Source organism: Typha angustifolia, chromosome 4 (genome assembly GCF_048772165.1).
Source record: "Typha angustifolia cultivar Huaian chromosome 4, ASM4877216v1, whole genome shotgun sequence".
Lineage (NCBI taxonomy): Eukaryota > Viridiplantae > Streptophyta > Magnoliopsida > Poales > Typhaceae > Typha > Typha angustifolia.
The window spans coordinates 10,817,544-10,828,809 of record NC_133242.1 but is presented as its reverse complement, the minus strand read 5'-3'; the positions used below and the strand labels follow the sequence as shown (position 1 = coordinate 10,828,809).

The 11,266-nt window shown below is 39.1% G+C and overlaps 2 protein-coding genes across 3 annotated transcripts; both read left to right on the top strand.

The window, feature by feature from the left end:
* Nucleotides 1-1,606: 1,606 nt before the first annotated feature.
* LOC140759484 (protein ACCELERATED CELL DEATH 6-like) lies at nt 1,607-5,362 on the top strand. Its single transcript, XM_073096063.1, has 3 exons — nt 1,607-2,320; nt 3,489-4,021; nt 4,622-5,362. The coding sequence occupies exons 1-3, from the start codon at nt 1,615-1,617 to the stop codon at nt 5,117-5,119; spliced, it is 1,737 nt and encodes a 578-aa protein (XP_072952164.1). The 5' UTR covers nt 1,607-1,614; the 3' UTR covers nt 5,120-5,362.
* A 2,159-nt stretch (nt 5,363-7,521) lies between these two features.
* Nucleotides 7,522-10,146, top strand: LOC140759749 (protein ACCELERATED CELL DEATH 6-like). 2 transcript variants are annotated; one of them, XM_073096392.1, is made up of 3 exons: nt 7,522-8,282; nt 8,617-9,149; nt 9,365-10,146. In XM_073096392.1, exons 1-3 carry the CDS (start codon nt 7,586-7,588, stop codon nt 10,055-10,057), a joined length of 1,923 nt encoding a protein of 640 aa, XP_072952493.1. In that variant the 5' UTR covers nt 7,522-7,585; the 3' UTR covers nt 10,058-10,146. The 2 variants fall into 2 exon arrangements, with proteins under 2 accessions (XP_072952493.1, XP_072952494.1); XM_073096393.1 differs by having other exon boundaries at nt 7,522-8,129; nt 9,365-10,145.
* Nucleotides 10,147-11,266: the final 1,120 nt, after the last annotated feature.

Genomic DNA, 11,266 nt, shown 5'->3' with positions numbered 1-11,266 from the left:
AGAGATTTTAATAACATTTTACATATTGATTTGAACATTGTGCATTTTTGAGATATAATTATTTAAAAGATTGTGGATTTTTTTAAGCAGAATTAGTATAAAAAATATTAGAAGATTCCTATTCCTTGAGTCAAGTGGCAAAAAGAGCGTAAGTAAGCCACTGATGGGAAAGTAATCAATTTTTTAAAAGTGACAAAAGTTAGAGGGATAAAGTAATAGTATGTTTTCAAATATATAATTTAGATTTCAGCATTTTGCAGGCTTGATGTGCCAATGCGTTCGAACGGGCTCAGGGGGCATTCGGATGCAGTTCCCAAATAGAGACTGGATGATGCAGGGGTTCGAACGGCCCAGTCGCGTTCAAACGTGGACCAACTCGAGAGCAGCCTGTTCTGCAAGTGTTCGAACGGCCTCTCTTGCATTAGAATACCCCTTTGGTTTTGTTGTATTGATACTGGGCGTGTTCGAACGCAACCCTGAATCACGCCGTGGAAATCACCAATTTGAACCGACCCTATAAATAGAAATGTTAGGTTTTAGAGTTTTGTGTGGGCATTTTGCAAGAGAGAAAATTTTGTAGGAGAGAGCCACCATTGTTTAGAGTGAGATTTGAGTTGTAAACTCTTTGTATTTGGTGATTTGCATAGTGGATTGAAGATTGCTCCGCTTGTGGATATAGGCACATCGCCGAACTACGTAAACCGTGTCTCTCCCTCTTTTCTTTTTATGGTTTGTATTTATTTGGTATTCATATTTGTGATTACCTTGGGTATTTGAAGTTCTCTACAACTAGCATCTTGTATTTGGAGTTCTCATATTGATATTAGCTTTGCTAATATTTGGTTTGCCCCAAATTATTGCTATTCCATTTGGATTTGTTTGAGGATGAAGGGTTTTGCTTCATCTAGGTATTTACACAACAATATCTCAATATGTTCTCCAAAAATTTCTCCTTGTTTTTTTTCTTTTATTTCATCCCAAATCTTTATCAGCCCTTAGTCGTTTTCAGCTTTAAGTTTCTCACAACGTGAAAGTATAATAAGCAAGTGGTCAAACGTGTGTGAAGACTCTATGAAGCTTTCTAATGGCGGAAGATGATTTCATTTGTTTTAAAACAACAACAACCAAAATTATTGAGTATCCATCAAATTGCCATCCTTTTCAAACTCCAATTGTATTCTCTACGTTAGCAAAGAAAAACAGAAATTTCAAATTCACACTCATCAAAAAGATCTAATTGAATAGTTCTTCTTTCTTCTTATTGAACGAGTCAAGTCAAGGGGTAAAGCTCTCCATCAAGATGCAACTACCAAACAAGAGTACTAAACCATCGCACTCCTCCTACTTAATAAAAAGGTAGAATCGTCTGCATTCGTTGATGAAGAATCTATCAAGCTATTGGATACCCAAAGTCTTCTTGTTCTAAAATTTCCAATAGTAATCATCATGCTATAATAGAATAATGGAAGTTTCCGTTACAATACCCTTTTAACAAAAAACAAAAAAAACATTCAGCATTATTGACAAAAATGCATGCAGTTGACAAAGAAAGAACTACTGATATAGAATCTATATATGTATCTTCTCCTGCTGCTTCGTCCATTATCTCATAACATGTGTCCTCAAACTCAAGCAGATCCAATGGGTCGTGACCGAATCCCCATGGATCCTGAGTTGCTCAAAGCAGCAAGAAGAGGGGATACGAGTCTCGTAGAGAACCTACTAGCAAGAACCAAAATAGCCATATCAGCTCCTCCGGACGATGCTCTCTCAGCACAGAACCGAGGAGCCAGCATCCTCCTTGGAGTAACCATAGGGGGCAACACAGCCCTCCATATCGCTGCTACCCATGGACACTTGGAGCTTGCCCAATTGATCTTCAAGAAAGAAAGGTCCCTCCTGGTGGCTCGCAATGTGATGCGCGAGACGCCGCTGCACTGCGCTGCAAGGGCAGGGCATCACCTAATAGTTTCCTCTATCATTATTTTCACCCGTGATTACAACGGAGTCGGAGAAGAGACGGTGCTGAGAGCAAGGAGTAGCGATTGGGGGACTGCGTTACATGAGGCAGCTCGAAATGGCCATGTTGAGGTTGCAAAGGAGTTAATGTCAGCTGATCCCGGACTGGCGAATATGGTGGACGAAGAAGGTATATCTCCGCTTTATTGGGTCGCCATGGCAGGATCGCTTCCACTTCTCCGCGCCATCCTTCCATCATCTTCTACAACGCCATCAACTGCATCATCGTTCCCTGTATCTTACGCCGGACCAAATGGACAAACGGCTTTGCATGCTGCTGCCTTCACCCAAAATAACTCAGGTAATGAACATTTCATTTTTCAATTCTGTGTTAAAACTCAGCAGCATTACTTATCTACAACATAACTCTTTTTTTTTCTCTCTCTCTTTTGGAAATTTATGGCTTCATATTATTCGTTGCTGTTTATATTGTAAACACGCATCAGTTATGTATAAAACATAGGATATTATGCAGGATTCTCAAGAAAAATCTTGTGGCGACCCTTTTCTTGATTCTTGTGGATATAAGACAAACTAATTTTAGATAGGGGGATATACATTTTAAACGCCTTGTGATTAGTCCTAATTTCAAAAATGTCTCCTTGAAGTTTCACTTATATCATTTAACCGTTTTATAATTTTAATCTATATGTAACCAATATATTTTTGTTTTCGTACAAAACTAACAGTGAAGATAATCTTTTAACCATCAACTTTATCTTTTATAATATCTCTTTTTGAAATATCTTTTAATATTAAAAAGGTAAAAGTGGGTGAGATGAAAGAAGCATAAGACTAAAATATTGTTTTTGCACAAAAATAATATTTTTTCTAATTTTTTGTTACAAAACATAAAGAATATTTTGGTCTTTTCATATCAAAATTAACATGAATTGCACGTAAGTTCGAACTATAAGAAGATTACGTGGCATAACAAAAAATTCAGGGGGCATTTTTTAAATTTTTGCCCCAACATATGGGTGTAAATTATGTTCTTTTTTTCCTTAAAGAATATCAAGTTAAATAAGATACAAGGCTGATATGGCATTAGTTTCTACTGCTAATCTAATTTGTGCCTTATCTTTAATTCTACAATTTTAAATTTACACAGTTGCAAACTGTTCAAGTTGTTGGTCAGTATTGTAAGCTCCTTAAGATTAGCGAGCTATCTCCTCACGGCATATGATGTAAATTGTGTTACCTAGTGAATTTCCAAATTAACCTACCATCAAACTGATAATCTGAATATCCAAACATTTCTGTACAAATCTATAGCTTGGGATACTTAATTGGAAGCTTGGATAAAAGGCAGTTAGTATTCATTCAGTTGGCAAAGGGAGGAAACTTTCAGATCAACTAGGATAGTGAAAAAGGAGGAGGAGAGGCTATATGAAGTCATGACTATGTAATTAAAATTATATTTAGTGGTCTTCATTATCTGATAGAATATTTGTCAACTTAAATGACAGAAATCGCCAAAGAACTTCTGGAGTGGAACCCAATGCTTGCAAAACGTGCTGATAATTCTGGAAGGACTCCTTTTCACCATGCAGCATTAGTTGGAAACGATGAAATTGTTGGACTACTACTGAAACACGACATTTCTTTGGCATACATCGCAGACTTATTTGGCTTATTTCCTGTGCATATTGCTGCTATCACAGGCAAAGTTAGCGTAATTGATAAGCTCCTTGAACACTGTCCTGATTCAGATGAGCTACTTGATAACAAAGGATGGAATTTACTTCATACTGCTGTGGAACACAAAAGGATAGAGATAGTCCGGTATGTATGCAAAAGGTCAGAGCTTACGACATTGATGAATCATAAGGATTATGAAGGGAATACACCTCTACATCTGGCAGTAAGGAAAGGAGAACAAGGGATCGTTAGTTTACTGATCCGGAACAAGACAGTGAATTTAAATACCAGGAACAAGGAAGGCCTAACACCTCTAGATCTTTCAATCATTGGGGTTGAATGCGGCCTCAATTTTTTTATGGTAAGCCTCTATCATAGTGCTTATTCCTTTCAATCTTTAATATATGTTACGATTTGTCATTTTTTGGGTTCTACGATATACTAACTAAATACAACAAATTCGATGGTAAATGTACCACCCAAATTTCTTCCACCCTCACTGAGGAAATCATTCCCGTAGTTGAGGCTCTACAAGATATGTTCTCAATAAGAAAGGTAGTCCTACCGAGGGACAGCAGCAACTTGTGGTGTTCGAATAGCCCTACTTTGTGTTCGAGCATTTTTCTCAAGGTATAGTCGATGACCCTAATAGCATTCGAACGTATTTGTCTGAGGAATAGAAGAAGCTATTGGCATTCAAACGGTTATGCGAGAGTTTTTCTCTAAAGCATACAAATTTGTCCATGGCATTTGAATGCCTCTTGTGCTGTCAATCTTGACTTTGATAAGTAGTATTGTAGTAAAATAAAAACAATGAAGTCCGAAGTAGGCAGGATGAAATTATATCATGCAAAATGTAACAAATCACATTACCTAGTGCCCTAGTGCTGCTAAATATAATTATCCTAATTCTTCTTTTGCTTTCTGATAATAGTTTACTCTCTATTTTTCTTTTTCTTAGAATCCATCAAATTGGATTCTTTGGTGCTTGAAAGGGATTGGAGCTCGGGCAAGTTCTTCGGTGGACCACTCTACGCCCAAAATGGATTCAGAGAAGGAATCAAGGAAATCTCAGCAATTGAGCCAAAGCTTAATTATCACCTCAGTACTAATCGCTACGGTGACATTTGCCGGAGCTTTCACCTTGCCCGGGGGTTTCAGCGATGATGGCACACCAACTCTAGCATGGAGATACACCTTCAAAGCACACGTTATCGCAGATGCCTTAGCATTTATTTTATCATTATTCTCCACTTTTTTGAACATTCATGGTGGGACAGAGATGACGCATCCCGGGTCACGCAATTCCTTTCTTGCTCTCTCTTACGTATTGGTGGTGTTGGCAACCGAAAGCTTGGTGGCAGCATTTGCATCAGGTATACGTATTGGTGGTGTTGGCAACCGAAAGCTTGGTGGCAGCATTTGCATCAGGTATATATCTGGCGCTGGCTCCGTTTAACCGTTATATTGGCCTTGCTGCCAGTGCGTTTACTTCGATCGTCGCACTTTTTCTCGGCGCTCCTTATGCGATGCATGCATATCGACTGTTCCAAACAATCAACAGCAGAGGACATGTAAGGAGTTCGGTCATCGTCGCAGGACGAGTAGTATCTATCTGGATACTACTTACTTTTTTTATTTATGCCATAATCTTTGTGCTAGCATTTTCGCTACATAAAATATAAGAGGTTCGTTTGGTTTATATTTAAAGATTTATACATATTTATTTAGATATTATATCTAGAGAAATAGATCGATTATATGGTTGATTGTATTTTATAATATTACGTAAGATTTTAGTTTTACTTATATAATTAGCAAATTATATTTTAAAATATATTTTTATTCATGTAATGTGTCTAGATTTTATATATGAGAATATACACATACTATGACATGTTTGATTAAGAATATTAAAGTAGAAAATTAACTTAAAATCAAAATATTAAAAAAGATTTTATGACGACCGGAGTAGTATGAAAACAAAAAATGCAAGAGCACAATAATGACCACTCTCAATTTAACTGTCCACTTTGTCATTCGAGCATAGCAATCGAGAGCACCTACAAGTCGCTAAAAAATATACTACTTTGTAAAATCTTTTTGTCTTATCTCTAAGAAATATTTACCTTATTTCTAAGAGATATATATAAAAAAGAATTTTAATCTAACCCTAGATAAAGATCGATCATCATCTTGAGATCATCGTTTGGAGGCCGTTGAAGATCAATTCTCAATTTCAGACACACTCCACCTCTCCAACCTTCCTCACCTCGACCCAAAGGAGGAAGGAAGGAAAGAAGGAGGGATGGCTGCCGACGGTCATTACCAGTAGTTGGGGCTATCATGCTGACCAATGCCCTATCAAAGGAGGAAAGCACAATGCCAACTTGACTGGTGGGAAAGCTAAACAATAGCTGCAAACAAGCAAGAACCTAATCGATGGGGGAGGGGGGGTGGGGGTTGATCTCGGCCACCAACAAGCAAAAGCTAGCCGAGGGGGAGTCCACCCGCCAGAGGCGGTTGGTGATGAGAACCACCTTCACCAAAGCCGATAGCCAAGGTGAGAGGCTGTCGATGTCTCCGGCCACAAGGGCACCGAGTGCATCCACACGAGGAGGGAAAGCTTTTCCACCGGTTAGGGAAGAGCGATGCCGGCAGGGATGGCTAGCAATCAACTCGGAAACCACTAAGGGGAGGCTATAATGTGTAGCCTTCACCGGGGCACAAGATGGCCCACAAAGGGCACCATCAGCATAGGGACGGGCGAGGGAAAGGTAACGGGCCCAGCGTGGCGAGGCACAAGGCTGCTGGTAAGCAAAGTTTTCGGCAAAACCGAGATGAAAAGGAAAAACACTAATTACCCAATTAAACTAATATTAAACTTACCTGATTGAAGAGGATGCTTCGGCGAGCCGATCCATGAGGTTGGGATCCTCTGGCGATGCATCAATGAAACTAAAACCAAAAAGGGAAGAAGAGGAGTTGCTGGAGAGAAAGAGAAAGAAGGAGAAAAGGAGAGAAGAGAGCGAGGGGAGAAAGGGACGCACGTGTTCCGCACATGCACGCCTTAGGATACTCAATTTTTATTTTTTCAGGACGTTACAATGTTATGCATAATTCATAACCAATCGATTAAAATGTAATGGCTCATATCTCTTCCTAATCCTAAACAACTAACACAAGTATAGTCACCAAGAGAAATGCATCTCCCAACCATTAAGGCAATATGTCATCTAAATTAAGGATACATACTCTCACCACCTTTCATTTTGATGAAAATAGTATATAAGAAGCTGGTTATGTTGGGAAAATCGTGCGAGTGGAAAAGAACAAATGGGGAAACAAAATTGACCACACAATCAGAATAAGGTTTTACATTATTCGTCCGATTTGAGTTATATCTACAAATATCCCATCGGATTATTCACAAGAAAATAATATAAGGGAGAAATATATATAGACTACTGAACACACGGCTACTGAACAATTGCTCTTCTTTATTGTTAACCCTATCATATTGCTATTTATCAATTGGACAACATTCTACCACCAGTAAAAAAAATTAAAAAATAACTGTTCTACAACCAAGTTTATGAACCCAGATAATTTGGACTTAAGGTTGGGTTGTTGTGTTTTGATGTATTCTTTATGATTCAAACCTCCCTGGGATATAACCTCGCTCTGCATTTCAAACAGAATATGCTTCTAATTGATTGACCGCGCAATTGTGGAAAGAACAGCCAATGACTAAAAGCAGACTTTATGGAAAGAACAGTCAAAAAAATTGACATCATACCTACCAAACTATTGGTAAATTACAGTTGACTCTGATATTAATTTACTCTCGGTACCTTAAAAGTAAGTATGTAACTCTGATCCAGCTAGAATCTATATCTTCTCGTGCCGATTCGGCCCTGATCATATGGAAAGGAGTGACATCCAAGGTCCTCAACGGATCCCCATGGATCCTAAGTTGCTCAGAGCAGCAAGAACAGGGGATAAGAGTCTCTTAGAGAGACTACTGCCATCAATAGCAACAGCTGAATTAGCCATTGCAGTTCCTAACAACGGCGATATTCTTTCAGCACAAGACGACCCATCTGAAGCCAGCATCCTCCGAGGAGTTACCTTAGGGGGCAACACAGCCCTCCATATCGCCGCTACCCATGGACACTTGGAGTTTGCCCAATTGATCTGCCAAAGAGAAAGGTCCCTCGTGGTGGCTCGCAATGTGATGCTCGAGACGCCGCTGCACTGCGCCGCAAGTGCTGGGCATCACCAAGTAGTTTCCTCCATCCTTTCTTTCACCCGTGATTCCAATGGAATTGGAGTAGACACGGCGCTGAGAGCAAGGAATCGTGATGGGAGGACTGCACTACATGAGGCAGCCCAAAATGGGCACGTAGACGTTGCAGTGGAGTTAATGTCGGCTGATCCCGGACTGGCGGATATGGTGGACCACGCAGGTATATCTCCGTCTTATTTGGCCACCATGGCAGAGTCTCTTGCTTTTCTCCGAATTCTACACTATTTTACAAGCAAAGCACCATTCCCGATATCTTATGCCGGGCCAAATGGACAAACTGCTTTGCATGCTGCTACCTTCCTCCAAAATTCAGGTACTGAACCTGAACGTTTATTTTCTCAATTCAGTTTTAAGAAAACCCGCAGCATCCCGTGGCTAACAGAAATACAAGTTTAGTAGTTTTATGCTCTGTAAGTAATGTAGCATCAGATGGATAATCTGAATATGCATACACATTTGCACATACGTAATACTTGGAAGCTTGGAGTTACTATTCACTTGGCAAAGGTAGGAATCTTCAAATCAACTAAGAGAGTGAAAAAAGAAAGTAGTTATGAGAGGCGGCTGTATGCACTCTTGACTATGTAATTAAATTGTCTATAATACTCTTCATTCTCTGATAGCATATATGTAAACTTCATCTACAGAAACTGCCAATGAACTTCTGAAGTGGAACCAAATACTTGCAAAAATTTCTGACGAATCAGGAAGCACTCCTCTTCACTATGCAGCGTCAGCTAAAAATGATAAAATGGTTAAACTACTACTAGAACACGACACTTGCCTGGCATATATCTCAGACTTAGATGGCTTATTTCCTGTGCATGTTGCTGCTACCATGGGTAGAGTTGGTGTAATTAGTGCGTTCATCAAACAGTGTCCAGATTTGGATGAGTTACTCGATAACAAAGAAAGGAATTTGCTTCATACTGCTGTCGAACACAAAAGCACGGCGATAGTCCGGTATATCTGCGAAAGGTCAGAGCTCGTGAAATTGATGAATGCTAGAGATTATGAAGGGAATACACCTCTACATCTGGCAGTAAGAAACGGAGATCAAGATATCGTTAGTCTACTGATCCGAAACAAGAGAGTCTGTTTAAATATCATGAACAATGAGGGCCTAACACCTCTAGATCTTTCCATTATTGGGGTTGAAGATGGTCTCACTTATGTTACAGTAAGCCTCTTTCGCTACTACTCATTCGTTAATTTCGATCACTAATATATGTTATGGTTCATCCCCTAGAGATCACCTGTAGCAACACTTTTTAAAAGTTGGGTGAAAGATGGTACTAGAGATAACCTGTAACTATACTTGTCCTAATTATCTTTAACCTTTAATATCTTACTCTCTCTCTCTCTCTCTCTCTCTTGTTTATTTTTTGTCTCTAGAATCCAGCACATTGGATTCTAATGTGCTTGCAATGGAATGGAGCTCGTTTCAGTCCTCGTCGGATGGACCACGTTGTAGGCAAGGACTTCGGCCCAGAGGATTTAGAGAAGGAATCAAAGAAACATGCGTCCTTGTCCCAAAGCTTCGCAATCTCCACAGTAGTAATTGCTACTGTGGCATTTGGTGCAGTTTTCACCTTGCCTGGGGGTTACAACACTGATGGCACACCAACTCTTGGAAGGAGATACACCTTCAAGGCGTTTGTTATTGCAGACACCTTTGCGTTTATTTTCTCCGTATTATCCACATATTTTAGCACTTTCAATGGAGCCGAGTTGACGTCTCTCAGCCTACGCCGCTACTATGTTGCTTTTTCTATTGCTTTGTTGGGGATGGCAACCAGAATTTTGGTAGCAGCATTTGCATTAGCTATATATGTGGTGCTCGCTCCGGTTAGCAATTCCTTTGGCATTGCTGTCTGTGTGATCGCCTCTACCTCAGAACTTTTGCTCCACACTCATATGATCCCCCTATGTAAACTTGCAATAACAATGAAGAGCAGAGTGGGATGGACAGGATTGTTCAAATCCCAAGTGCGTCGCCTTGTCTGGTCTTGGTTCAAGTACCAAATCCCACAATTTTTAGGTGCTTCGTTCATTTATATCTCCATCTTTCTGTTACCATTACTTTAATTAAAAATTATTTTATGGAACAATATATACATAGTTGTTTTAAGCAAACTGATGAACTCTTACAATGGCTTGTAATATGACTATATTTATATAGATGATAATTTTCTTAGAATAGTAGTGTTTTCTCAATTTACATGTACGTATCATACTACTTTCTAGTTTATAATACACCTACTCTATATAACTAATTTCAGATATAAAATAGTGGACCGTGTATTCCAATTAAAATAATTTAATTTCAAAGACACTTCTCTGGCATACATCGCAGACTCAGGTGGTTAATATCCTGTGCATGTTGCCGCCATCAGGGGCAGATTTAGTTTAATTGCTAAGCTTCTCAGCCAATTTCCTGATTCAGATAAGTAAGTTACTTTGTTGATAACAAAGGAAGAAATTTACTTCATACTGCTGCCGAACACAAAAGAAAGGAAGTAGTCTGGTATGTGTGTGAAAGGCCAGAGCTTGTGACCGGAATACTTCTCTACATCTGACAGTAAGTAGTGTAAGAACAAGGGATTGTTAGTTTACTGATGCGGAACAGCAAGCAAAGTACATTCAAGTATTATGAACAAGGAGGGCCCAACACCTCTAGATCTCTCCATTGTTGGGTCTGACTATGATCTCAAGTATTATCTGGTAAGCCTAATAATCTGAACTTTTGAATTTGTACTCAATAGATTGGTGAGATTTTCATTTAAGTAGCAGGCAATGAATCTTGGATTTGATAAGTAGTATAAGTTACAATTATGATGTTGATCGAAAATTTATGTATTAGCTATAAGATCACTCTGAAAACCCACTTTCTGCGACAGCTGACAGAGATTACGGAACTTAAAATTTTGTGGAGTATAAACTTAGCACCATCCTTCTTACATGTCTATTTCGGTGCATACAGTTCCATTTTATTCAGAAAAAAAGAACCGTGTTAACACTCATCAATACAACAACTAACATGAATGGAATCAAAGAAAGGAATCTTATTTCAGGTTCAAAGGAATTCCTTAATACCTACCCTCTTCTCTCTGTGCGAAAAATGTATTAAGGTCCCCAAAACACTTCTAGAAACAGAGGACGATCTGTAAGCTCTATGAGATTATGATATGGGTGGGTGTTTTTGTTGGTGCTCGGTACAGACCGGAGCTCTTGCAAGTCCTCGTCGGATGGATAGGACAGATTTAGAGAAGGAATCAAAGAAACATGCATACATGA

Excerpts from the sequence above, each read along its gene's own strand:
- LOC140759484 (XM_073096063.1), top strand. The coding sequence starts at position 1,615 with ATGTGTCCTCAAACTCAAGCAGATCCAATGGGTCGTGACCGAATCCCC. Across the intron at positions 2,321-3,488 it reads CTTCACCCAAAATAACTCAG|AAATCGCCAAAGAACTTCTG; the intron begins GTAATGAACATT and ends CTTAAATGACAG. Across the intron at positions 4,022-4,621 it reads GCGGCCTCAATTTTTTTATG|AATCCATCAAATTGGATTCT; the intron begins GTAAGCCTCTAT and ends TCTTTTTCTTAG.
- LOC140759749 (XM_073096392.1), top strand. The coding sequence starts at position 7,586 with ATGGAAAGGAGTGACATCCAAGGTCCTCAACGGATCCCCATGGATCCT. Across the intron at positions 8,283-8,616 it reads TACCTTCCTCCAAAATTCAG|AAACTGCCAATGAACTTCTG; the intron begins GTACTGAACCTG and ends CTTCATCTACAG. Across the intron at positions 9,150-9,364 it reads ATGGTCTCACTTATGTTACA|AATCCAGCACATTGGATTCT; the intron begins GTAAGCCTCTTT and ends TTTTGTCTCTAG.